This window comes from Strix aluco, chromosome 26, assembly GCF_031877795.1.
Source record: "Strix aluco isolate bStrAlu1 chromosome 26, bStrAlu1.hap1, whole genome shotgun sequence".
Lineage (NCBI taxonomy): Eukaryota > Metazoa > Chordata > Aves > Strigiformes > Strigidae > Strix > Strix aluco.
In genome coordinates this window covers 2,953,965-2,981,526 of record NC_133956.1, presented here as the reverse complement: position 1 = coordinate 2,981,526, position 27,562 = coordinate 2,953,965, and the positions used below count along the sequence as shown (strand labels likewise).

Here is a 27,562-nt window from a genome sequence, read left to right as displayed (position 1 = left end):
AGCATTTCCCGGCCTCTGTCCTGCCTCCACAGGACCCTGCCTGGCGCTCTGAGGTATCTCAGAGGAAGGCTGTTCTGGATGTGCTGAGGGAGGGGTTGTACCACCCTTGCAGCCCCACTTGTGTTCAGGGCTTTGGTTTTGGCACTGTGGACAGGCACCAGAAAGGGTCAGGCTGCGTACGCAATTTCCTCCAGAAATGACTGGTTTCTCCAGCATAATTGGGCGCTCTCCCTCCTCCGCCATTCAGTCTCCCTGTGCTCTGGTGTTTTTATTACCTCTCTGTACCTCCCATTAGCATTCCCTCTCTTTTGAAGGCAAGCTTGTGCCTCTCTGGCATTTGTGGTGTTCTTCCCTTATTTCCTTTGATGATGGATGTTAAACTCTGCTCTTCCTCGTTGTTTGGGATTGTGTCCTCTACTACCTGCCTGCTGTTGTCTTAAAAACCTGTTCTGCCTGCTCCTCCTGGCTTTCTAGTACGTGGGATGGAGAAGTCTTGGCTCCTCTGAGCTGGGCTTCTTCCGTTTGATCCTTGCCTAAGTGTGGAGCGTGAAATGAATTGTTGGGGTGCTGTGGGAAAGGCTGCTGTGGGGAGGCTGGTTAGCCCAAGCCTACGTCCTCTGTAGTTGGATCTGTTCTGTGACCTGTCTCTGTCACGTTGACCTTGAATGTTTTCCACAGCACGTGATGCTCTGCAGGTGCTGTAAAATCCTTCTGTTCAACCATTTCATTCCAGCAAGCTGCTTATCAGGCACTCTTTTGAAAACTGTTCATATTTCATACACACAATTATTCAGCAACTATAAAAGGGGAAAAATCCTATTTATAGCACAAGGACCAGCATCAAATAGGACACTGAATTCTCACTGATAGAGGAAGTGACCTGTTCTCTAATGCAGCAATATTTCTGCTGAAAAGAAGCAGCATCTTGGATGGGGGGGAGGGATGAAAAGCCCTGGGCCATCTCTTTCCATTAAAAATGTGCTGCAGTCCTAAAAATACAGTATCTGCCCTTCTCTCTTCCTGATGAAGCCATCTGCGAAAGAGAGATTGCAGAAAAACCTTTCACTGTGGATTTGTGGTTAGTAATAATGAGTCCACCAACTCCTGACGGTCTGGTTTGGAGCTGGGCTTAAGTTTCTGGTCGATACTTGATCTCTGACCTTGACCTGGGAGCAAGAAGTCACTACCGAGTGTGTGCTGTGGGCAAGTAGCACAAATCCCTGGTCTGTAGACAGTCTGTACGATTGTGGTACATGTGCACAGCCCTGAAACAAAGAGCACATGGGGCTGGGGAACAAAGAACCGGCTGAGAGCAAGGAACAGAGCGGGTGGAAGGGTGGGAAGGGGATGGAAAAGTGGGAAGAGCGTGGGCACAGCGCTGGGGACGTGGGTGGTGACGGCTGTGGAGAAGGTGAGCGCCTGTTTTGTCTGAGCCTGCTTCCCACGACTGCCTCTGCTCTCCCTTCCCTTCTAGGTATGTTGAGCCACGGCTTCCCCCAAGACTGTACTGGTATCACTGGCCTTTGCTGCTGTTCCCAGTTGTCACCCTGTCCTTCCCGTGGTCTCCAGGGTCTTTAGGAAGAGCTGCAGTGGGTGATACCAAGCGAGGCCCTGGGAGGTAGAGGACGGGAGGATGGGATTCCCCCTCCTGTCGCTGTGGCAACCGTTGGGAAGGGAAGCAGCAGTGGGGTGTGATGGGCGGCTGTGTGGCCGTGGAGGGGTGTGATGGGGAGGCTGCGGAGGCAGGGCTGCGCTGACATCATGCCGGGGAGGTGGCGCAGAGGGAAGGGGAGTGGGAAAGGGAGAGCCAGGGAGACTGCGGAGGGAAGAGAGCTGCATCGGGAGTGGGCTCCAGGGAGAGGTAAGAGACGCGTCGGGGGCAGCTGGTCAGGGTGGGCTCCGTGAGCAGCGGCGGGGTCAGAGCCTGCCTCGGCATCTGTCTGGCTGCTGTGGGATGGCTCTCGGGCAGCAGCAATATTACACAATGCCCTAACAGCCTGGCACGGCAGGGCTTGGTTCTTGGACAGTGAGACTGGGTACAGCCTGGCTGGCTGGTGCAGAAACTGCAAATGCATCCCCCCAGGATACCAGTGAGTGTCACTGACACACGCTGCGCTGGCAAGAGCCAGGGGTACCTGCACCTCCGGGATGGGCTGGAGGGACCGGGGAGCAGCCCTGGTCCCTCTCTGGAGAAGGGGACCAGAGTTCCCTCAGGGTTGGAGAACAAATCATCAATGAATGAATCAGAAGTTTGGAGACCTGGTCCCCCTAAGCCACATCTAGTTAACAGGAGGCTGTAAGCAGAGCTGGTGCACTGGGACCGAGCCCAGCAGCGTGGTTTAGGTGGGAATCCTAAAATCCCCATCTCCAGCAGCCTCAGCACTCACCCTGCCTGTGCAGGAAGCAGTAGTTCTGGGGAAGGCAGCCAGGTGCACAATTATTGCCGGGAGCTCTCTGGATGTGGATCCTGGGGATCTGCAGACCTGGAAGGCAAAATAACAAAGTCCTTGAAACCACTCTGGATGTCATGTTGCCTTTTAGCGTAACGGTTGCATAACGGGATCCGATCTGCTAGCGGAGAGAACGAGGGGTGACGGTCACCTCTGTGCCCTGCAGCATGCCAGCGGTACCGATGTGCTGTGCTGGCCCGTGGCCCTGGGGTGAATTTCATCTCTCTTCCGAATCCAAAAGCTGGGCTCGTTGTTTAACGTTTGAAAAAGCGGGTGGGTTTACAGCTCCGGTTCCACAGCAGGAGGGTGTATGGACTCTACACCTACACGCAGGCTGGGCAGCAGTGTCCTGCAGTACCTTAGCAAATTGGAAAGTGAATTCATTAGCGCCCACTCAATCTGTGCTCAGGTGACTTTCACCCATCAGGATCCTCAATGTGTTTCTGACTGAGGAAAGTACATGTGGGGTCAGAAGCCCACTGCTGGTAACCCCTGTGGGTGTTGGAAACCAGTTCTGGGGTGGAGGTGGAAGAGGCATAAAGCAAAACTCAGTAGGGCTGAAGAAACCTTGTTTGAAATCTAAGAACAGGGAGAGACTGATGCTCCTGTCACAACCATTTTGCTGAAATAACTTTCACGCATTGCACGTGTCATTTAAAGGGCTGGGGGCAGCAGTGGGGCCATGAAGAAACGCAGCCAGGAATGCTTGAGAGTACATGAGAGAGCGGAATTGCATTAAGGAGCATAAATATGCTTTAATTAGGGAAGGCTGCGAGATGCACGATCTTCCCCCACGAAGGCACAGATGCTGGGTCTATAGGGAGCGTTCAGGAGTGGCCCGGGGTAGCCATAGTGCTGCTTATTTTATGGTAACTCAGCAAACAGCAACAGCTTGTGCTGCTGTGTGGGACTTCTGGGTCAGAGACCCCACGCTTGGAGGCTTCTAGGAGCAGGCTGAGGTGGTGTCACCCAGGTGGCTGTGTGGCCAGCTGCCTTTCATGCCTCTGACGTGGGTGGGCAGGGGAGGAGAGGACCTGCTAGCAGCTCTCTGTGGCAGCCCACAGTGCTGCACACAGTGCTGCACAGGGCAGCTGTGATGGGAGGGAGCCGGCTCTGGATGGGCCCAGGTGCTCTCAGATGAGATTGTGCCGGGCACAGTCTGAACCAGGCTCCCAAGAGCAGTTTGGGAAGCATGCGGGGAGGAGTTAACACTGCTTTCCTGCAGTTTCAGTCCCTGAGGTTGCAGTTCTGCATGGCCAGCTGCTAACACAGCTAGGACTGCTTCTAAGTCCTGTTTCAACTTGATTTTTTCAAGGTTATCCAAAATTTAGTGGGGGAATGGCACCAGGACCTTGTACAAGCAGAAAGGCCAAGCCAACCCTCTTAGTCCTTGACCTTCTCCACTGCTCAGCTGGCTCTCCTTGCTTTTCCCCCTATACTTGCCTACACTGCAAAAGGGCTGATCATGTGAATATTACACAGCCTGGCATCTGCACATCAGCTGAAGCAGCCGAGTGTCTGACATGCTCCTATCGCCTTCACGCGATCCTGTTCCACAGCCGTGCTGTATTACCTGTGTGTTGGTCCCTACCATGGCCTAGCACTGCTAGATATACAGAATAACATAGAAATACAATAAATGGGAACTCATGCTCTGCTGGGTGTTGGTACCCAGCCTGCAAGGCGAGCCCTCCTAAGAAAAGAGGGCTGAGAACCTGTGAGCCTCTGCAGAGGCCTTGGGCACCGGGAGCAGCTGCCCTTGTGCCAGTGTCCAGAGAGGGCTCTGGGAGCTGAGCCAGGTCCTGTGAGACATTTTAATCCTTCCTGTTCCCCAGTCTATCTTGGCTGTGACTCCACTGCAGTGAATGTCTTCCTGTTCCTTTTGCAGCGGCATACGCAGGCACTCACAGGCGCCTACCTTGTGTTTGCTTTCCCTCCTTATCTGGTACCACTGAGCGCAGGCAGGGCGGCAGCTGAGTCAAGGAGAGCGGGTTGGTGTGTTCCCACCACTGCCTGGGCCACCCTGGCGTCCCTTCTATCCTCTCCTGAAACCCAGGCTGACATTTCCTTCTGCTGAGGTAGCTATTTGTTTAATAGCTGAGGTTACTTGAGTAATCAATAGTTCTCTGTTTCCCAACAGAAATGTTACTCCTTTGGCCAAATCAGCATTTCTATTTTTGCTATAAACCTGGTCTTAATTCTCATCTCTGGGGGGATCTAGGTGCATTCCCGACCTACCTGTGCAGAACCTGACTTCTTTTCTTTCCTCCTGCCAGAGTAGATTTTTCTCTCTGAGGTTAAGCCAGAAGGGCTGGAAGCACACGGAGAAATTGCTGGAGCCATTTGACTCTCTTCAGTCTCAGTCCCTCTCTTGGCTCTGCCCCAACAGCTCATTCCCTGTGCTCGCTTCTGTAAGGAGGGCGGTGAGGACAGAGTCAATGGGGTCCTCACGGCCAAGGGCATTGCTGATACAACTCCCAGTCCCCAGGCTCCAAGACAACTTGGCTCAGCTGCTGCCAGCAGAAAAAAAACTGTTCCCATTGCCCAGCAGGACCTGTATCCCAGAGAACCAGGGCTGGAAGACAAGGTGCCCATAGTAAGGCTCCACGGCTGCAAATAAATTTTCCTTGCAAACAGGCACCGACTCCCTGGAGCTGGATTTCCACTGGTTCCATCCCAGCAGCCAAAGGCTGGGCTGTGGCTCTGGGCTCCAGTTTCCTCTGACTGAAGGAGGCCACAGGGCTTGTTCTGCTGCTGGGGCAGTTGAAACACCCTCGCTGTGCATTGTTAGTGTCTCTGCACATCTCTGTTATTTCCAAACCAGAAAAGGTCACAGAGACCCAAGAGAAACCCACTTCCCTCCTTCACTTGAACTCCTCTTTCTGCCTTGCACATGCTTTTGTTGCCATCTCTCGCTTGCCAAATGCAGGAACAAACACTGGGGTTTGGCAGGGCTCAAAGCCTTGGCTTGTCAGATGGGAAAGAGGCATTCTTGGTCCTCAGCCCAGGGACAGGGCTCTGCTCCATGTCCACTGCCAGGTTCTCCAGCTGCAGTTTTGGTGTTCATCCCATGCTGAGAGCACCGTTCTTACGTGTCTGAGGATGGGCAGCACCCCTGGGTGCTGGGCTGTGAATCCTGCAGGAGATCCACGGAAAGTGGGCGGGAATAGCTGGAGCAGGACCCAGAGCTACGTGAACCCCAGCATGTGGCTGTGGCTGAGCTGCACGTACAGTGGGAAGTGCAGGAGTCAGCGCTGCCTTGAGAGGCTTTTCCCCAAATATGCATGATGGCAGGGGGGCAGGGGAAGGCAGAGGAAGCCATGTGAAGTCAGGCTGTCTCTGCTTTGTTTAAATAGGGCTGTTATTGCCAACAGTTGCCCCCCGAGAGACTGCAGGGCTTATGCTGGGGAGGGATCCTGTAACTCCGAGGCAGCTGGGAGGCAGCTACTGCTGTTTCAGTGGCAGGCACTGGACTTTTCCTGGTGCTCAGGGAAACTGGGATGGCAGCTGGATCAGAGAGGGCAGGGCTGGGCAGATGAGACGGTCATCGCTGCTGCCTCCCTGCTAGAAGGATGCTATGGAGCAACAGCAGGGCCTGATTTCAAAGAAGCATTTGAGGTCTCAGTGCATGCTGGTCACCCCAGAAACTTCCTGCTCAATTTTCTGCTGTGCACAGGCCAGCCTCCACAGGCAGCACAGGGGCTAGTTTGCTTAAACACTGGCTAAGGCAACCCACAGATGACATCAGCACCAGAGAGGGAAGAGGGTTTCTCATGGTGGTGAAGGGGTGAGGGAGAGGAGGGAGGGAGAAGAGGAATTTCCTGGGTGCAGTAAAGGTAGGCTCTGCTTGAGGAGAAGTTAGAGGCTTTCAGGCTGGGGAAGGAGCGGTGGGTCAGCAGCAAACCCCAGCAGAGCAAACCCCAGCAGAACAAACCTGGTTTACCTTTCCATGCTGGCCCAGGAATGAAGGAGGAACCAAACTACAGCTCCCCTCTTCCCCTGCCCACCTTGTTCTGCTGCAGACAGAACAGAACACTGGGGCAGCAGCCCTGGACTGAACCAGGCTGTGGGCAGGGGCTTGGCAGCCGAGGCTCAGGCTGGGGCAAGATCTCATCTGAGATGAGGGAACCCTGATCAAGCTGATTTTCAGAGTGAGACACTCATACATTTTCCACCTGGTTAGTGCTGGCTCAGCCCTCTGGAAAATGACACACGTTTTCCTTGCTGCGGGGCCAGAGGGCTGTGCTGGGAGCACTCTGCTGCTCTCCCGGCCCGGCTGCAGACGGGAGGTGCTGCTGGCAGGGTCCAGAATCACTCTTCTTTCCCTTTTTGACAGCTGTTGCTGGTTATGAAAATGGGAATGTTCCCCAGCCAGTTCTCAGCAGGAACTGCCCTTTCCAGGACTGACCACATGGGCTGTTTCTTCCTCTTCCCACCTCCTGATGGTAGTCACAGATCTGGGTACGTTCTAGTTTTGGTGAAGCACTGTCCTTCCCCGCTCTTCTTCCTCACTCGGCGCACAGGAAAGGCCCGTGGCTGTGGCCTGTGAAGGGGGGATGTTTGTTCCTTGGCCTCAGATGAATACAATTCTTGAGTCAATTCTCTTTCCAAAGCGCAAAGAAAGAACTAAGAAACGCTGAGAGCAGTCCTGCTGTGGGGATTTATACCCCAAGCTGTCAGTTTGCAAGTAAACCTCATTCCTAGCACAGATCCTGACATCGGCCACCATCCCCTCTCCCTGCAGTGCAGGATGGAGATCACACCTTGCAGGAGAGCAGTTGGGACAGGATGGCATCTTGCAGAAAAGTCATTATTTCTTGTCACATCTGATGCAGAGGCCAAGTGAGGGTCCACAGCATGGACAAGGGAACGCTGGGCAAAGCTTAACAAAGACAGGAAGGAGACAGCAGGGCTTACTGCCACTGGAAGCTGTGGGTGTCCAAAGCTTAGCAAGATTTGCAAAAGGGTCAAGCATCTCTGTAGGCAGTGAGACTGTGCAGAAGTTACCACCGATTACAGTTGCAACAGGATAGGAAACCCCGGGGGTTCAGAGCTTAAGTCAGTTTTTAAGAGAAAAGAGCAGAACTAGCAGGAAAGGGAAGTGACTCCACGCTAGCTTACTTGCATTGTCCTTGCAGCAGCCAGCAGTGGCTACTCAGAGGCCACCGATGGCACAGAAGTTCCTCGGAAAGCCCAAATGGTGCAACTGAGCTAATTCAGAAAGAAGTTGTCTGGCTAATGCCAAGGTCAGTCTGAGTAACTCCTTCCACTCTCTCTTCCACTTTTGTTGTGTGGTGAGGCTGGAAGCTGAAAACTCCCCAGCTGATTTTGGGACCCCAGGCAGAGGTCAGCGACTGCCCTGGTTCTGTGTTAACAGACGAGTGTGTTAGCACCGAGCCCCCTGCGCTCAGTTCCCTCCCCGACTCCTAATGGCACACAATGACAGAATTTCCATGCTCTTTATTTCAGAGCTTGGGGAAAATTTCTGCCACCAGCACTGAGTTAAATAAAAAATTGGTAAATTCAGGACGAAATGCAGCTTCATGTAGCAAGGTGCTAACCTTTGGAATTGCTCTGAGAGTTGGTTAAGTCAAATATGATGAGTGGCTTGGAAATATCCTGATGGTTTTATGACCTTTAATAATGTCTGTACTTCTGTACCCAGACAAGGGTCACCAGACTGCTCCAAGACATGACCAGATTCTCTTAGAGAGATCAGCAAATAATTCTCTTCCTGTCATTCCCTGTCGTGATTGCCATTGCTCAGTTTCTGCAATGCACAGGAATTACCTGAGGCCAGAGCAGCACGGCCGGAGTGCTGAGCACACCACACAGCCTGCTCCCACAAACCCCGCTTTGGTACGAGAAGGATCTCTGTGTTACGGCACTTCTGGAGGTGTGAGGTGGTGTTTTGGAAACTTTGCCTCCAAGACAGTGTTACTCAGAGGAAAGAAGTACCACATCTGTGTCCTCAGGGGCAGACGCAGGGTTTAAGCCCCACACTAATGTTCTCCCAGATGCTCCTGACAAGATCTGAGAGGTTCAGGACTCTCCCCACGATGACAGTGACCTCTCGGCGAGTGAGGGAGTGTGGATGTGTCCCTTCCTCTGCCAAGATGAAAACAGTCCCTTTCACTTTTCTTATTTTGTTTTTACTGTCCCCAGCCTCAGTGCAGGGCTGTGGAGGTTGGGTGGTGGATCTAAGAGGATGTTATTTCACAGCGACCCATGGCCATTGCTGAAGGGGCTCCAGGTAAGGAGAGGCCCTGCTGAGCGTAGTCGTGCTCTCGTCCTTGGAAGTTCTGCTGAGACCTTTCTCTTCCCAGGTGTTAAGTGGTGCTTTGTGGGACTGGGGCTCAAACCTCCTTTGAGGCCATGCAGCTGCAGGGACAGGCTTCAGCCCATGACAGCAGGTCCCCCTGGTGCTCAGTTCACTGGAGCCTTCTCCCGTTAGCAGGTCACTGCAAGCGGTGGATTATACCCTGGCAACAGGGACACTGCAACAAGCAAGCCCCGAAACTGCAGCTCCACTACACAGCAAAATAGGTCGTGCATCAGCAAATGAAAAAGGACAGATGGTGTCTGCTAATACAGCTTAGTTTATGGCCTGCAGGATTAACTCACTAGTTGTCATGTCTGCAGAAAATAGGAAATGGGAGGGTCGGGTGGAGGAAATGTGTGGTGGGCTCAGCCCTACCTGTGTTTGTAGGATGCACCAGCTGGAGAGGATGTCATGAGATCCTGTGAGGTTTTGAGATGATGCTGAGGGGCTGCCAGTGTCTCTTTGGGGATCTGAGCACTAGAGCAAGTGCCTTGTACCAAACCTTTCCGTCCAGCTCTGGTTCCCACACTCCCACTGCAAAGGTCAGCGCTGTAGGGAGAAAGATGCTGAACCATGCAGAGGTCTCCAGTGGAGCCGGGGACACCGTCTGTGGTCTGTGTGCTCTGCAGGAGAAGCCCACAGCTTCTTGTCCTGCACCAGCTGCAGGACAGCCTCCAGCTCAGCCTTTTGAACTCCCAAGCACCCACGTGTCTGCAGGAGTGAGACAGAAAGCTGAGGCAGAAGCCTCAGGTCTTTTCAATGCCTTCTCTGTGACACACTGTTCTCCTTTCCTGGAAACCAGGCCAGTGCCTCACTCTGTTCTCCTTGCAGAAATCAAGCCCTGTGCCAGTGCTTTAGCTTCTCTGCATCTGCTCTCTTGAGGGTAGAACAAGCCCTTCCTCAGTCCTCTGCGCATGGTCCTCCTGAAGATTTCACCTTCAACCTTGCTGCCTCTGCTGCTGCCAGGTTTGCTCACATCCTGCAAGAGGCTGAGCACCCCAAAAACCAGCTGCCATCAGGGAGTGAGGAGAGAGGAAAGCCTCCAGAGCCAGTGCTAGGTTCCTGCCCTGTTACACCATCTCCGTGCCTCTTGCTGGTGGCACCTGGCTGTCCCTGCTGCGTGTCTGGCCACCGCCAGCCCAGCACAGTGTGCCCCAGACAGGCAGCTGCACCTTCTTCTAGCCACAACCAGCTGTCGCAGGCACTGGGGTTTTCTCCAGTGACTAATTTGCCTGTGTTTAATGCCAACACCAAACACATAATTGTCTGTTTAACAACTCGGGTGAGGAGGGAGTCTGGCTGCTTCCTCATACTGTAGGGATCAGAGCAGCACTTTCCTGATGGCAGCACCCAACCATGCTAAACCTTCTCAGTTATAAATCCCCTATCATTAGGGATAGCAGGTCACCAGTAAGAGTGAACTGAGATGGGGGATCATTGTTACTTTTATTACCAAAGCTGTACAGTGAGTGTGCAGGATAGCAGGTATATAAAGAAATCGGAACAGCCTGTGCTTTTATTACAAAAGGAAATGCTTCTTTTGTCGAGGGGAAAGCATGTCAGATTACTATTATAAGTAATTGCTTAATGCTCCCTACCTTTACGTCACTGCTGAAGTAGATGGCAGTTATCTCTGCGTCCCTGTTCGGGGTCTCCTTTCAAGGCACATGTGTCAGCGACGGAGCCAAGCCCGTGGCCCTGCTGGCTGGCTGAGCCCTGGAGGAGACAGGGTGGTGAGCGACGTGGGCATGCGAGCCTCCAAGTTCTTCCCCCTCAAAATCTCCCCACCTCCCACCTCTTTTATCAGCCGCTGACAAGCCTTGCCATGCGTGTAGGCGGCTCCCAAGATTATGAGATGATTCCCTGCTCCCCCCACCTCCATCCACGAGCACGTTCAGGATTTTGAGGTGGGGGAGCGCAGTGTTCCTCCGTCTGCAGGCCTGTTCTGCAAGGGACGCGCGATGCTTTCAGAGAGCTCCATGTGGTAACTCTCTCCCAGGATTTCACATGACAGCATCTTCCCCGGAAAGTCACAGCAGGGAGTGGAAGATTGCTGTGCTGTGCATGTGGGTGTTAGGAGGGAGCAGAGTGGGATGGGGAGATGGAGGGGAGGTGTAACCGCAGAGTAAACCAGAACAATCCTCTCGGAAGAGCCTTCAATTTCTGATCCCAGGGCTCCCATCTCCTGCCTTTTGCTCTTCATTTAAAAGAACATCAATCCTTGTTCAGTCCAGCAGAGAAAAAGGGAGTCAATCAGAATCATCTCTTCCTTCCCCAAACACATCTCAGGGGACCACGGGAGGCAAACAGAACGTGAACTAACTAGATCAACCCAGAAAGTGTGTGCAGATTTGCACACTGGGGAGAGCCCTCCCCAGCCACTGGTGTCTTCCCTGGAGAGACATAAACGACCGTTAATGACATCTCCATCTCAGAAATGATCAGAGTGCCTGTTGTTACAAACCAGTGTTTCCCCAGGGCCCTGGCAGAAAACAACCCCAGTGAGCTTCAGTTCTTGAATACACAGCTGCTACCTCATGACTGCAAAGCATCCCTCACCACAGATCGCAAAGCTCTCAGGGTTAAGCTTCGCTGAACCCCTCTGAAAACTAAGACTGCCACCCTCTCTCTGCACACAGGGGAGCTGGGGCCCCCAGAGGAGTAAGGGGAGCCCACATGCTCCTGGCACGACTCTTCAGGGCAGGGAGCTGGGCTGAGCCCCCCCCACTGCACCTCGGAGAGGTTTAACGTTACCTTTGTGCTACGTGGGTCTGTCTGTCCCTCTCACCTTCCTCTAGATGCTGTGACTACAGCAGCCCCTCAGATTTGTCTGCAAGGTGTCGCAGCACGGACCTGGCTGTGCCCCTTGGTGGGTCCTCAGGAGACAGACCCCTGAGAGTCTCATCTGCATTTTGGCACTGGTGAATCCTGCTGCATCTGGATCCCTTTAACAGCCCTGGCTGTCCCACCCGAGCCAAAGGTTTCAAACTGCCCAGCAAGACCAGAGCTGAGTCATTCCAGAGTGCCCCTGCCTGACAATAAGGAAGAATTCCTGGCATAAAGCTGTTCCCTTCCTTCCCCCATTTCATCGTGTCTGTGGCTGTTTCTGAAAGCAGCAACACGAGCTGGATTTCCTCTGAACTCCATCTGCTCTGCAACGCAGCCTGTGACCCATAAATAACTGCCCATCCCTGCCTGGGTAAAGAGGGAGAAACCCCTGGGAGAGCCACGTACTTCTAGAGAAAGTCTGTTCCAGGCAGAAGTTCACACCTCAGTGCCAGGATGACCTGCAGGTTTCAGGCAGATTGAATCTTTGTGTGTCCCGAAATAGCTGTTTCAACATCCCCTGTGTCCTGCGGGCCAGGGAGGAGAGGAGCAGGCAGTTATTTACCATACCTGTGATATCTGGGTAACCAGGAAAGGGGGAGGTGGGCCAAGGGGACGTGGTAGGAGCCGGAGTTTCTATTTTATCGGCTGCAAACTAAAGCTGGCATGCCTTCCTGCCAGCACCCCACCACAGCAATATTCCCGGCCACGGCACACCCCAGTTCCTCCATGCAAATCCTCCCAGTCTGAGAGCTGAGTTTCGCAATCCCTTCCCAGCAGCCAGCCTCTGCTTTCACTCTCTGAATTACGAAGGGGAGTTTTCATTACATCACCAGAGGCTCTTCCTCCTTGAAGCCAGTGACAGAGCTGTCACTCTGCTTTGCAGGGGGTTTTTGGGGTGTGGGTGGCCGGGGTATTTCTCTAGAAAGTGGCCCTGTGCCTCCTGAAAGCTGGTTCAGCCCAGTCTCCCCAGCTGCTCCGTCCAGGCTGGGAACGGGACCGGGCAGTGCAGGTTGGCTCCAACTTGTGCCTGGACACAGCCTGTCCTGCACTGCTGCTGGAAGCCTTCCTGGGACATACGGCATTTTCAGGCGGCTTTAAAAGTCGTCTGTGCCAAATCCTGCCCTGATTTAAGCAGCAGGGTCAGAAGTCAGCAGTCTTCCAGCTTTCTGCCAGCGTAAGCAAGAGCAAATTTGCCTATTGGAGCTGGGATTTGTGGAGCGGTTCACTGAAGCGTTTGAATTCCCCCCCCCCTCTATGTTTTCTTTTTGTTTTTTGTTTAGCTTTTCAAATATCGCTCAGTTAAACAGTCAGACTGGTGACGGTTTCCCTGCAGCCCCAGGGAGGGGCTGATCTGATCTCACTCCCAATCCACCAACTTTCCAATCAGCCTCTTTCCTCCCCTCCCTGGCAGCCTGCTTCCGTGCCCTCTCCTTCCCAGGCCCAGGTTCTGGCTGTTGTTTTTTTTTCCAGTTTGAATCAAAACAAACTACCGGGTTCAAACTGCTCCTTAGTCAGGAACACACTGAGCAGAAGTCTCCTGGCAAGGGCTACAGAAACTCACCACGGAGAAACACCTCGGCCATGGAGAACTTGTTTTCAAGTAGATGGTATGTCTGGACCACGGCAGGGTCGGGACAGTTAGAAGTTTATCTCTGAGCTCCATAAAAGCACTGAATTTCCGTAAACTTATAAAGACTGGCAAGAGGTCTGTGCAGCTCAGGAGTGAGGAAGATGGCTCTGAAGTCAGCATGAGCCCCTCAGATTTACCCTGGCCTCCCCCAGTCCTGTCTGTATCGTGATTCCTCATATAAGGGAATGAAGAGTCATTTCTGCCCCATCAGCACGTTGCGAGCTGATGCCTTTCCCAGGGACTCCAGATGGTTTTGCTCTCTGTCTCTCTGTTTGTGTCTGCACTACTGGTAATTCAGGCCTGTCTCACATTAGCTTTTGAGATGAAACCTTCCCACAATTAGTTACAGTCTGTGCTCTTGCGCTGCAAAGGACGTAGGGCTGAGCTGTCAGAGCGCTGTCTGGGAGATCCGACCCACACACAAGTCCTGTTCAGGTTTCTCTATTTCAGTCAGGAGTGTGATTTTTCTAGTGAAATCATCAAACCGAGACAGTCTCTGCTACAGATGGGTAGCGACAGCCATTTAAAGATGCCTCATACCTGGCTTGTTTCGGACAGGAATAGCTAATTTCAATATAATCTTGTTTTACACCAGTACAACATCTCTCCTTTCTTTCTCTGGCCTTCCTTTCCCACCAGAGAAATGGGGAGAGGACCATTTCACTCCAGGAGCTCCACATCACAAGCATCAGAGAAATGCTGAGCATCTTCATGCCTGCCCATGGCCTGCCAGGGACCAGAGCTCAGCAACTCACACTGCTCAGGGGCAGCGCGCTCCACAGACACCCTTGCAGCATCCCTGCCTCTCTTGGAGCACAACTGTTTGGGTCCCTTGCTAAATTTGTTTGCTAATAACAGGGTTCTTGATCCCAGGTGGGGATTTAACACTCTGAGGCCAATTCTAAGCATGGTTCAAAACTTCCAGCTCGGCCAAAGCCATGTGTTTTGTGGCCGGAATGCTGGAGCACAGCAGAGGTGAGGAAGAGCTGACAACTGTCTGAGGAACATAAGCTCTAGGGAAGGACTTGGGTGCAGCAGGCATCTTGGGATAACAACTAAGTGAGGGCGTATGGCAGGCACAGAATTAATGAAGAAAAATACAGGGAAGGTAACAGAAGAGCTGAAGGGTATTAGCAGAGGAGGAAGCTTCATTTGTGTGCTCTTACTCCCTCTGTGCCTTCATTCACCCACCCATCAAATGGGGAAGCGTCATCATTATCCCTGCTGCACAGACAGGCACGGGGTCTTTGCCTACAGCAAGTCAGGCAGCATGAGCACCAAAACCCAGGTGCTTTCGACTGTCAGCCTGGGTTCGGTTTGTTAAACCTTGTTCTCCACCCCAGAGGCACTGAACCGGGCCCTCTGCAGCTGGGAAGGAGCCTGGTAATAACTATGCAAATAGGCTTTGCTGAGAGAAATTATTTCAGGAATGGTGATAGCTGGGAGACAGTGATGAAGCCACACTTGTCTTGTCACATGAATAACTACAGTCTGTCCAGTCTGAAGCTGACAGTCTACAGGGAAAGCAGCCCTTTCAGTGCCGATTTAACATGCACTTCATAGACACCACAGATATTTCTGCTTCGTCTCCCCTGCATAATAAGAGGCAGTGTCCTTCCCGTTAGCTTATCTGCCTTTGAACGGGAGATGAGGTTGGCAGACCCCTGTGGGCACAGGGGAACCCTGGAAGGAAACGGAGGCTTTTAAATTTCTGCATGACTGCTGTAAGAATGTGGGTTGTAGTTTCAGTGTATGAAAGAGGCTAAACCCTGCACTCGGGGAAGAGTTTCTGGGTGAGTACATCTCCACATGACTCTTCGCAAATATTACAATGGAGGGCCACGTGGCCAGGGACAAGATGCCCCAGCAGCGTGAATAAATGCAGAGGGGCCTCCTTGCCATTATAGACCCCCCACTCCGACAAGAGACACGTTAAAAACCAAATTGCTGCAGAAGAACAGCCGTCCACTCACCCCCAGGAGAGTGCCAGGCTCCTTCACAACCCACCATTAGCATCAGGCCTGGGATGGGGGGGAAGCCTCCGGCTGGGTGAGGCCAGCAGGCCACGATGGCCCACATGGGGTGGGCAACGATGCTCCGGGCGAGTCCTGCGGCCCTGTCAGTGCCGAGGGCGGGATGCTGAGGGGAGCCGGGGTGGCTGAAGGGGGCCGGGGCAGCCGAGGGGGGCCGGGGTGGCCGAGGGGCGGCAGGCCAGGGCACTGAGGAAAGCCAGGCCCCAGCGCGGGGTGTACAGCACTACCGCGCCGCCTCATGCCGCTGAGGTGCTTCAGAGCCACTCGGGCCACCGCTACTGCGGGCCGGAGCCCGCCGCCACCTTACCGGGGCCCGCAGGCTTCGGGCCTGCCCGGGGGTGCTGCCCGCAACCAAAATGGCGGCGCCGGCGCCCGCGCCCGCTGACGGGCGGGGCGCCTGCGCAGTGGGCGGGGCGGGGCGGGGCGGGCGCGGGGCCGCTCTCACTCGGCTCCGGCGCCGCTGTCGTTGCAGCGCGGCGGAGGCAGCGCCCGGTGGGACGCGGTTCCCGGAGTCTCTTCGTCCTTCGAGCGATCCCCGCCGCGTCCGGACAGCGTCGATTGGCGACCGCCGCCCCGGTAGCCATGGGCTCCGAGCGGGACTCCGAGTCGCCGCGCTCCTCCTCCATCCATTCGGCCGCCGCCAAGTGCCCGAAGCCCGGCCGCCGCCGCCGCCTCTCCTTCCAGAGCGTCTTCTCCGCCGCCGCCGCCTCCGCCGCGGGCGGCCGCCGCCGCGCCAAGGCCGAGCCTCCTCCCGCCGCCCCGCCGCCGCCTCCCGCCGCCCCGCCGGCCCCGCCGCCCCCCCCGCCGCCGCCTCCGCCGCCCCCCGAGGAAGCGCCGGTGGTCCCGGAGGGTGGCGGCGAAGAGGAGCTGGAGTGCCCGCTGTGCCTGGTGCGGCAGCCGGCGGAAAACGCCCCGCGGCTGCTGTCGTGCCCGCACCGGTCGTGCGGGGCCTGCCTGCGGCAGTACCTGCGCATCGAGATCACCGAGTCCCGCGTCAACATCTGCTGCCCCGAGTGCAGCGAGCGCCTCAACCCCGCCGACATCCGCCGCCTCCTCCGCGACTCCCCGCACCTCGTCGCCAAGTACGAGGAGTTCATGCTGCGCCGCTGCCTCGCCGCCGACCCCGACTGCCGCTGGTGCCCGGCCCCCGACTGCGGGTGAGTGACAGCGGGGACACGGTGGCCCGGTGGGATGCTGCCCCCTCTGCCCGGGAACAGCCTGGGGAGGGGGAGACCCCCTGTCCCCATAGGGTGCTGTCCCATCTATCTGTCCTGGGATGGTTTGGGGAAAAGAGACCCCCACCCTGGTGGGGTACTGTGTGTCCCCAGCAGATCCTGGGACAGCTGGGTGAGGTGGGACCTCCTGTCCCTGTAGGATGCTGCCCCCTCTGTCCTGGGACAGCCTGGGGAGGGGAGGGACCTGCTGTCCCCATAGGGTGCTGTGTGTCACCCTCAGCTCCTGGGGTGGTCCTGGACCCACTGTCCCAGTGGGATGTTCCTCATCCCCAGCAGGTCCTGGGGATGGTATCCCACCCACTGTCCTGCTGGGGTGCTGGCTGTCCCCACCTGGGTCCCAGGACAGCACAGGGAGGGGCAGCTGACCCCCAGTGGGGTGCTGCTGGTGATTCACGCTTCTGGTCCTACCAAGGCTCATGAAGAACCCTCATTGTAGGGGTCTTTCTTGTCAGCAGTCTCTTCAGGACGATTGATGGGCCTTGGGTACCAAAATGACACTCTGTCTGTCCCTACTACCTTGCTAGAGTGCTAGGATTTGACCTTGGGGATTGTGGAAATACTGACAAATTGGGTATGAGTGATAGGACTTGAAGGGGGTTTTAGCTGAGCCATTGTTTCCTTAATTTAAAAGAAAGCTTGTTTTCTGCACAAATGGGAAGCGTGGAGTTTCCCGGCCACATGTATCGCTGCGAGCCGTGGGGACAGTGTGTGGAGACACCCTGCAGCTTCCATGGTGGGGAAGAAGGAACCGTAAACGGTCAGTTTTTCCCGGAGAGGATGTGAATGCATGGCACCAGGGAGTGATCTTGACTCATTATCCATTGCCTAAGTGAGGAAATGTCTGTCTGTCCAGAAGTCAGCCCAGCCAAGCTTGATGACTTTATAGTTATCTGCGTGTTGCTTTCATTTTCTTTTCTCTTTTCCTTCAAACGAGCTCTGTTAGGTTTCTATTTGAGCATAAGCCAAAGCTGCCTGGAAAAGGGCTTTGTTCGGGAAACTTAGAGAAGTGCTGCGAAGTTTAGCTACAACTCAGCTTGGATTGCAGTTCTGGGTAGCAAGAACATGAAAGGAAAGTCTGACCTAGTAGTCAGAATGGAAAGCGTGGTGGGAGGTTTGTGAAGATTTAATCAGAGCATTGTAATAGCCTTCCTATGCAAATCGGTTAACCTGGCTCAGGTTACCCATTTCATGGCCTCTGAGCATCACTGGATAAGGGCTTGTTTCTTCAGAGAGCAACGTTAACAGCAAACAACAGTTTTGCTCCTTTCTAAAGCAAATTCGAGTGCTAGATTTTGATATTTCAGTAGCGCTGGGGATAAAATCAAGGAGATAGAGCAGGTTGTACCAGAGGGAATGCCCTTGCTGTTAACCAGCTAGAGAAAATCCAGTTCCTGCTTACCAAATCTCAGCTCTTTGGCTGCTGGGATGTTTATCTGCGCTCAGGATAAGGTGTAAATGCAACGTAGGTCACCCAGACTGTGTGGTTGGAAGGAGCCAGCCCCAGCACGGCCCGGAGGGCGTTGCCTCTCTGACAGTAACCCAGCCTGAGTCTGATCCGACCGTTGCTTTGGGCGGACTGGTGTCACACACAGCTCTTTGTGCGAGCAAAAGCCGCCTCCTCCCCGGTTAGCCGGGTGAGCCAAGCGACGTGTCCTCCTCTGAGCTGCCCGGCAGGAGCAAGAAGCGACCCTGGGGCTGTTGGAGACCAGGCAGCTCTGGACCAGTGCTGCTGGTGCGTCTGTAGTACTCGAACAAAGGCTGTTGGAACCAGCCCTCCGGCCGGGGAGAGGAATTAATCACCCTATTCATTCTTCCCAGCGAGCTGGTGTCACTGTGCTTATGTAAAGTCAGCGTATGAATTATTTACAGCGGGCTTTCCCACTCTCCCACCGTAGTAGTGAGCAGAGGGCTGGGGGCACAGCGGTGCTCGGCGCTGGGTGTCACCCACCGCAGAGGTGACGGCAGCGAGGGGCTGCTTGGGCGATGGCGGACAAACCCTGGGTGTGTGTGGCACGCAGCATCCTGTGCCTTCCACGCGTACCGCAGTCTTTCGTAAATGAAAGAGCCAGGCTGAGCTGCCAGGGAGGAGGAGGAGGACCAACACAACACAGTGCGTGTTGCCGTGGAAACACCGGTCAATTGATGCGCCATCAATCGCAATACAAATCATTTTCTGTGTTTGCAGCTTTTTTTTTTTTCCCCCCCTTGCTACAATCAGGTGGCAGCACTGTCTAGTGTTTGTCACACTGCATCTCCTAGAAGCTTGGGAGAATAACAGAACCTTTAAAGAGCTGTGTGGGCTGAGCTCAGTGAATGAGGCTGGAGGCTCTGACTCCCGCGGAGCAGCCAGAGGAGGGACGGAGGCAACTTGCAGCCATCCAAGGAGTGGGCTGGAAGTGGAGCTGTGCGATTCCTGGGGTCTCGGGAAGACACTCGCTGTCGTTGCTGTGTGGGGAAAAGTCAGAGTTTGCCTTTTTGTCTGCTGGGGTTGAGCCTGGAAGTGGCTGATTAATGCAGCGATGTGTCTGAGGTCAGGTGAAGAGGGGGCACGTGCTGGCCATCCAGATCCTGCCGTGGCTAATCCTAGGCACATCACTTCAACAGCCTTTTTCTAGCTGACCTTGAATTTGGAGATGTGTTCTTTCTTTCCCTAATAGACAGCTGTGTAGTTCGTTTCATTGCAGCTCTAGGTATAAAATATAAATGGTGATAATTTTCATTTCTCATAGGATTTGCTCCAGTGTCTTAAAAACACTACACCTCTAGTGAGGGGTTAATTTGAAGCATGGGGGTTGCTTAATATATTACACTGAGCTTTCCTAGTCCGCTGTTACGATTTGAAACAGCAGTGTGTCGTAACACAGCTGGTCAGATAAAGCTCACTTTTCTTTTTTTTTTTTTGCCAGGGGTAGCTCTTTGGCTGTGTGATAGTTGAAGGGTAAAGATGCTTAGTGGGATTTTCCCTAGACAAGATGCACAGGAGTCAACGTGGGCCAGCTTTGTCCCTCCCAAACCCCCAAGCCATCTCTATCTTGTCTCTCCTTGAACATTGGCTTCATGTGCAGGAGTGTGCAGCCGTTGATGCACGTGGAGACCCTGTAGTCGTGCCTCCCGGCCCCGCGCTCGGCGCAGAGATGTTGTTTCTTTGGCGATCATGTCGTACACTGGCAGGATGAAGTTGCTCAAACTCCCACGGGATATGAATCATTGTGGTATGACACATTCAGCGGTTCTCACGCTGCTGCCTCTGAGAAGAGGCAATACAACTTGAGCTACACAAGCTCTAAATATAAAACCTTAAATAGGAGTTATTCTCCTCTGACCACTAACAAAAATATTGAGGATGAACAACAAAAATACCCTTTGCCACACTGGTGTCACAGAACTGGAAGATGCTTCTGGAATTGCTGAGTTCAGCCCCTGCCAGTGGAAACAGCCGCATCCTAGATGACTATAAGTCAGCTTTCCTGCAGCACTGCTTGGTGGGGCTGCTTAGACTTGTGTGTACACAGTACGCTTCCTCCTGGAAGTGTCACGCTACCATCAGAAAAGTGAGCTGGTTGAACCTGGCCTCCCTCTCTTGCACAGTCAGTTGGTTTTACTCCAGTTTTGGCTTACTCCGGAGGCAGAGCTTTGTTCTTCACTGCTCTTTAAAAAAGGAAATTCTGTGGAGATCAAGATCTTGATCTCCACATGCAGCTATCTTGAGCTAGCTGCATATGGAAACCCCCGTTGATCCACTTTTTTAGAATCATTTGGTTGACAGAAGTGCCCAGGACAACCTCAGCTTTCCTAGACTCCTCTGGGCCATAGAGCATCCACCCATGCCTGTCCTAAGGAACTGGGGTATGTGTGTTTAGCCACAGGTGCCTGGAAAGAGCAGCTTGAGCCTCTCCTAGGAGCCTGGATCGGCAGAAACAAGCTGTTAGCAGGGAACATACTGGGCAAGAGAGATCTGGTCTGTGTGAATTGACAGTAAGAACTGCCAGCAGTTATTGAGGAGAGAATTCAATATTGTAAGCTGTCTGTATAAAAGGTGTCTGCCCCAAGTAATCCAATTAGCATGACTTAATTTCAGGCCCTGCAGCGCAAGCCACAGGACTGGAGAGAGCAGGAATTTGTCTAGCGTGCAGGCTGCTGAGCGGACAGGGATCAGAAATAAGATGAAAGAAATGAGATGGGAGCGGTGGGCTGACCGACTCCACCGGCTGCCCTGTCCCGCAGGGCAACGTTGCTGCAGGCTCCGGAGGCAAAAGCCGGCGTCGCTCGGCGTAGCCTGCGCGCTCGCTGCGGCAGCTCGTCGCCCAGCTGCTTTGAGCAGAGCAGCTCAGACAGCGACAGCCCCCCGTGCTGCCCCTGGGCGGCCTGAATTAAAAGGCTCACTGGACTGTCACTTGATAACTTTGTCTTTTACTAATTCACCTGGTGTCTTCCTTCTCCAGTTACGCGGTTATTGCCTACGGCTGTGCCAGCTGCCCCAAGCTGACCTGCGAGAGGGACGGCTGCCAGACGGAGTTCTGCTATCACTGCAAACAGATATGGCATCCCAACCAAACCTGCGACATGGCCCGCCAGCAGCGGGCACAGACGCTCCGAGTACGGACCAAGCACACGTCAGGCCTCAGTTACGGACAAGAATCCGGGCCGGGTATGGATTCACACGGTTTTTTTTGGTTACTCAGTGCTGCAGTTATGCTTATGAAGCTGAGAAAGAGCCACCTGTGTGCAAAACCCCATCCCGTCAAAGCAGGGGAGCGTTAGTGCCCTGCAGGGAACGCTGCTGCACGGCACAGCTGAGGGTCTCCAGCAGCCACGGGTGAGAACAGCTGAGAAACTCGGAGTCATTTCCCCTTCTCGTGTGCGTTAGGACAAATCTGGTGGGTTCTTCCAAGAACACAAAACAGATCAGTAGGTGACGATGTGCTTTGGGTCCTTCCGCGTCACGGCAGCTCCCCTCATCCACCCCAGCTAGGCTTGTGGCTGTTTTGATCTTGAATGTTTTCACTTCTGGCTGATCTAAACCCTGAACAAATAGGCAGTTTTTAGCCTTGCAACTTCAAATTTGCCTGCTGCAGTAGTAAAGAGTAGCATTTGAGCCTAGCTGAGAGTGGGGAGCCTTGCTCTGTGCACTGTTAGGTGTTAGTTATACCAGGTACAGAAAAAAATGCCAACCCACAGACTCCTGTGCTGCCTGGTAGGAGCTGCTGTGTCTGCCGAGCTAGCGTTTGTTAAAAATAACTGTATTGACTCTGGAAGTGGCCAGTAAGGCCATTTCATAAAGTCCCGCCCTACCCCTAAACAAAACGCCCTGCTTTTCCTTCTATGTCAGAAGTTTAAATGTTAATGCGCTTACTTAGAATGGAGCTGTCGTGGGTGGTTCAGAGGTGGCTTAGTGGTATGTCAAGGTTCAACACGCCCCAGTTAGAGGGCCCTGATAATGGACAGCATAAATACTGCCACAGCCTGTGGTACAAACCAGCAAGCAAAATATAGTTCCTGAGTTTTTTCATCCTTTTAAAGCAGATCCCTGCCAGGAAGAGCTTAGCACTTAGCCACTGAAAGGGAGGTTCTTGAGACAGTGGTTTTTCCCCACCCTGTTCTTGCTGGATTCAATATAGTGATTAATAAGGTGCGAGCTGGTCTCAGCAGCTGGATTTCATATTGTGGAGCGTTGCGGAGGCTGCCAGCAAAGCCCTGAACCACTGCACAGCCATTGCATAACTGTGATCAGATGACACTTGAATTAAGGGAGAGATGAGGGACCCTCGTCCTGCTCTGCCAGCAGCAAACTGGGGACTGGGCAGGCCCTGCGCCTGGCTCCCGGGTGCAGCTGCAGACCCCGTTCCCCTTTTGGCTGCTTTTGAAGGCCAGGTTTGGAGTTCCTCCGATGCCTTGTTCCCCCAATTGTTCTGTCGTTCTTGGCTCATGAATCACCTCAGTGGAGCAATTTAGTAATGGTTTGTTCTTACGCTGTTGCCTTGGCTAGCACAGGGCAGGTATGACTTGTTCCCAGCATTTAAACATGTTCTGGAATACATCCTGTTCAAGGCTAGAATAAGCTCTTAGAGTGAGTGTTGTTCTCAGTCCCCACTGTCCAGGCAAATGGCTTTGGTGGGATCTGCCTCATCAATATTATCTTCTTGCTCTGAAGATAAACTAAAGCTACGACCAGCCCCACTTTATCTGTGACTAGCAAAGGTTCAGCCAGCACAGACGGGTTTCAGTTTGTAACGAGATCCCCCTCACTGATGCTTCATACTCGCAGCAGAGTCCAACTCAACCCCATGCTTCCTCCCCGTAGCTGATGACATCAAGCCGTGCCCGCGCTGCAGCGCTTACATCATCAAGATGAACGACGGGAGCTGTAACCACATGACGTGCGCGGTGTGTGGCTGCGAGTTCTGCTGGCTGTGTATGAAGGAGATCTCGGATCTGCATTACCTCAGGTGAGGAGGGGAGCAGCACGCGCTTCTCCGAAGCTGCTCGGAGGAGTTCAGTCCGTGTGTTTGCCTTTCATCCTCCTGCCTCTCCAATCAGCCAGTAAAATTTTCTTCGCTGACCCAAAGATCTGAACTTTCTCCCCACGCTGGAGTAGGAGGATGCTCTTCCACACCAAGAAAAGCTCCTCCTGATGCAGTTGCATGTGAGAGCTCTTAGCACACCGAATATTAAACATAGTCCCAGTAGTGTGGTGACCACCTGGATGAGCAGATTAATCTTGATGGGGGGGGGGGGGGGGAAAGAGGGAAACATTTTTTTGTGTTGTTTATCCACTTCCTAAGTTTTGTGGTTTGTTCGTGTGGAAGTTGAACTTGGGGTTCTCGGGAACACTTAGGAATTGCTGTGGTGTTAATGTAATTTTTTTTTTCCTTCCTTTAAGCCCCTCTGGCTGTACATTCTGGGGCAAAAAGCCATGGAGTCGTAAAAAGAAGATTCTCTGGCAGCTGGGCACATTGATTGGTGCTCCTGTAGGCATTTCCCTCATCGCTGGCATTGCCATTCCTGCTATGGTCATTGGCATCCCTGTGTATGTGGGGAGGAAGGTGAGTGTGGAGAACACAAGATTGGAGCTGAGGGATCTGGGGCTTTGGGGGCGTTCTCTGTACTCAAGGCATCTAGACCAGAGATTTAGAGCTGATACGAAGGGTGGATCATTTCATAGAACCAAAATTCAGTTGTCTCTTCTAAACCTTGTCTTATCTTTTGGGCTTTTTAACACACCCTGTGATGATGGGACAGTGGCTGGCCCCCGAGCACCACACTTTGGCTTGCATAAGTCACTCGTGTTTTGATGCTGACCTGTTGCCCCGAACTGTGTGATACTGTTGTGTGTCTGTGCTGATAAGGAGGCGTTGAGAGGGAAGAAATGGCATGTCAGCACTATATTTGTAGCTGCTTCTTTTTCTTAAACACAGACCCACCTGCTAGGTCTGATCTGTGAGGAGATCTGTGGTCAAGATAAGGTTCTTTAAGGGCTAATGCAGCTGACGAGGCTTATTAATGTCTTCTGCTGGTGTTTGCTCATGGCCAGGCTCTGTTCTCACCTGGTGCTTCTCCTTTTGTCAGATCCACAGCAGGTATGAGGGAAAGAAAACCTCTAAGCACAAGAGGAACTTGGCCATTACTGGTGGGGTCACCTTGTCTGTCATTGCCTCTCCCGTCATCGCTGCTGTCAGTGTTGGTAAGTGGGTGCAGCCCCTTTCCCTTCTGGTGGGCCAGTAGTCACTGAGACAAGTGGGTAGCCCAGCCCTGTGAGATGGGGTGGCCAAAGGGCAGTTTGCAGACTGCTGCTGTGTGCTTTTCTGGACACATCCCTCCGTTTCACATCCAGGCTGCACGTCCTCGTGTGCTTGAGTTGGCCTCTAGCCAGCACAGGCCTTGTGGGGAGCAGCAGCTGCCGGTGCCACAGCCCGTAGTGGAGTCCCTTGACACGTGGAGCTGTCTCTTATCCATGGACTGATTTGGTGGCTGATGTCTTGGGGGTTCAGCTGAGGCTGTCTGTGCTCTTGGGGTTCCCTCATTCTGCACTGTAGCAGCACAAACGAAGGGCTCCTCCACTGTCTATCTGTAAAGTTATGAACTAGGACCTTTAAAAGCAGCGTAAATACAACTAAAAGAGTCCCTACCCCGCAGAGTCCTTTCTGTGTGCCCAACACACTCAACTTTAAGCTCCTCTTAACTCAGCACATCCTACTCTCCAGGTATTGGAGTCCCCATCATGCTGGCTTATGTCTATGGTGTTGTGCCGATCTCGCTGTGCCGAGGCGGTGGCTGTGGAGTCAGCACTGCCAACGGAAAGGGTGTGAAAATCGAGTTTGATGAAGACGATGGACCGATCACAGGTAACGTGATAACTGGTGAAGGGAAGGGGGTGCAGCAAGACCCTGTCGCTACCTCCTCTAATGAAATGTAGGGGATCTTAGCATTTCCCAGATCTGAACATCTGTCTTTACCTGGATTTGGCTAGAAGCAGTTAGTGTAGAAGCAGCTGTGTAGCTCTCAAAGCAAAATCTCAGCTCTTCCTCGCCCTGGACGAGGCAGGGAGGGAGTCTGAGACGAGGCACGTGCTGTCTGGCCCCCAGCTCTGCCAGCGCCGTGGCAGCCGAACAGTTCCCTTGCTGATTCTAATTCCCGTGCTCTCTCGCCCCGCAGTGGCCGATGCCTGGCGAGCCCTGAAGAACCCCAGCATTGGCGAAAGCAGCATTGAGGGGCTGACCAGTGTGCTGAGCACCAGCGGCAGCCCCACCGACGGGCTCAGCGTGATGCAGGGCAACTACAGCGAGACGGCCAGCTTCGCCGCCCTCTCAGGAGGCACCCTCAGCGGCGGTGTCCTCTCGGGAGGCAAGGGGAAGTACAGCAGGTAACTGAACTGGTGGGCACAGCCAGGAAAGGGGAGAGGATCCCAAGGCCTGTGTTGGTTGAGCAGGCTTATTTTGGGGAGCTCTCCAGGACTGTGAGTGGTCCTTCTTGGACCTGGGAGTTGTGTCCTAGTATTTTTGTGTCTTGGTCTGTTGTAGAATAACCAGTCCCAGCAGACCAGGTTACTTCTGGAGTCAGTGCTAGGCTGGTTCTTACAAGGAGGACAAGAGATAAGTTTCTGTCCCAGCTGAGCTCCTTGAAACTGCAGAGCTGATGCTTCAGCTTAACTGGGAACAGCGCAGAGATGCCTGCGTGGCCTTAAAGATCTTCCAGTCCTCTGATCTCAGCCCAGAGGCTTTGATGTTTCCTGTTCTCCAGTGGCCCATAGCAAGCAGGGTCGCTGCTTTCCAAGTCAGGAGGTTACACCACAGTTTTCCTCTAAACTTGCCTGTGAGTCAGTTTGCTGGGTAATTAGAGACACGAGTTGATATGGCAGCCGGGATATAATCACGGCTGTGTGCTAGATCTGTGGAAATCAGTTCTTCGCAGGAATTGCATGAGTCATAGATATCAACACAACTTTACATTCGTCATGGAAAACAGAATGGGTTTACCTAAATGGAGCCAAAATTGAGACTAAATGAGAGGAACCATTGGGGTTAAACTCTGTCACGCTGAGCTGGGCCAGCACAGAGGGCCTCTTGCTTTCCCATGATGAACAGCAACTGTTTGGTGCCCCTCAGGGATCATCTAAGGCATTTCTGAGGAATCCTTTTCTTTCCCGCAGGCTGGAAGTTCAGGCAGATGTCCAGAAGGAGATTTTCCCCAAAGACTCGGTCAGCTTGGGGGCTATCAGCGACAACGCCAGCACTCGAGCCATGGCTGGTTCCATCATCAGCTCCTACAACCCCCAGGACAGGTAGGAGGACGTGTGGTGGTGAGAAGAGTGTTGGTAGTGGGTGTCCTGCAAAAATCTGCTCTGCGAGGTGCTGCTGTGGGTGGTGAGATGACTGTGGTTGCACCAGCTCTGCAGCTGGCAAGTGGATTGATCCTTTTACTTGCACATGAGGACAACTGGGGACAATTTGGGAGCAGCTTTCATGTGCAGTGTGGAGACTGAGGAGGGGATCTGCAGCCCGGGACTCTCAAGGTCTGTTCCTGGCTGCTCCTGGGGACTCTGGTGCTTTCCCAGTTCAGTTCCTGGCTCAGCCTGGGGATGATCTTGGCTGCCCTTAAGAGGACTCGAGGAGAGCAGCAAGTGCTGCTGTTTCCCAGATGCCGTGGGGTGATGAGCAGCATCTTGCTCATGTTTGGGAAATGTGATCCTCCCGGTGCAGTGATGCAGTGCCCAGTGGTGACCCAGTCGAACCCAGTAACTGTACCCAGTAACTCAGGGGTGCTTGTTTTTGCAGGGAGTGCAATAACATGGAGATCCAGGTGGACATCGAAGCCAAACCAAGTCACTACCAGCTGGCCAGCGGCAGCAGTACAGAGGACTCTCTGCATGTCCACACCCAAATGGCAGAGAATGAAGAAGAGGAGGAGGAGGAGGACGAAGAGGAGGAGGAGGATGGTGAGCAGGAGCAGACGTGCAAACACCAAAACTGTGAGCAAAAGGACTGCATTGCCAGCAAAACCTGGGACATCACCCTGGCCCAGCCTGAGAGCATACGGAGCGACCTGGAGAGCTCCGACAGTCAGTCGGACGACGTGCCAGACATTACCTCGGATGAGTGCGACTCCCCCCACTCTCAGACTGCGGCAGCCTGCCCACAGACCCCCAAGTCTAGAGGTGCCGAGAGCCCAAGTGCCCCCCTGAGCCACTGTGCCCAAGCCGAGGGCTGCAGGCTGGAGGAAATAGTCAAACTGGAGTGCATCGAAGCCAGAGTATGAAATGGCCTCCTGCTGAAAAGCACACTTGCTGTTGTTGCATCTTTTGGGGCAGGGTTGTGTCCGTGTTGGCTTCTGTTTGCGATTCTCCAGCTGGCTCCCCAGCCTCGCCTCGGGGAGTTGCTGTTTCTTACGTGACAAAAAAGAAAAAGGAAAAAAAAAAAAAAAATCCCCCGCCCTCTTTTTGTTTTAATTTATTGGTTCAAGCTCTGTGAGGTGTGTAAGAGTGTAAATATGTACGTGTGTCTGTATGTCTGCAAACATCCTAAGGGACTATTTGAATAAAGACCTGGTTGTCATTCGACTCGCATCCA

General features: G+C 53.5%; 1 protein-coding gene across 1 annotated transcript; it reads left to right on the top strand.

Annotated features, from left to right (window-relative positions):
* The first annotated feature begins 1,260 nt into the window (after positions 1-1,260).
* RNF19B (ring finger protein 19B) lies at positions 1,261-27,552 on the top strand. Its single transcript, XM_074807232.1, has 10 exons — positions 1,261-1,861; positions 15,737-16,421; positions 20,942-21,147; positions 22,801-22,945; positions 23,380-23,542; positions 24,066-24,180; positions 24,701-24,841; positions 25,152-25,359; positions 26,146-26,277; positions 26,771-27,552. Exons 1-10 carry the CDS (start codon positions 1,726-1,728, stop codon positions 27,249-27,251), a joined length of 2,412 nt encoding a protein of 803 aa, XP_074663333.1. The 5' UTR covers positions 1,261-1,725; the 3' UTR covers positions 27,252-27,552.
* The last annotated feature ends 10 nt before the right edge of the window (positions 27,553-27,562 follow it).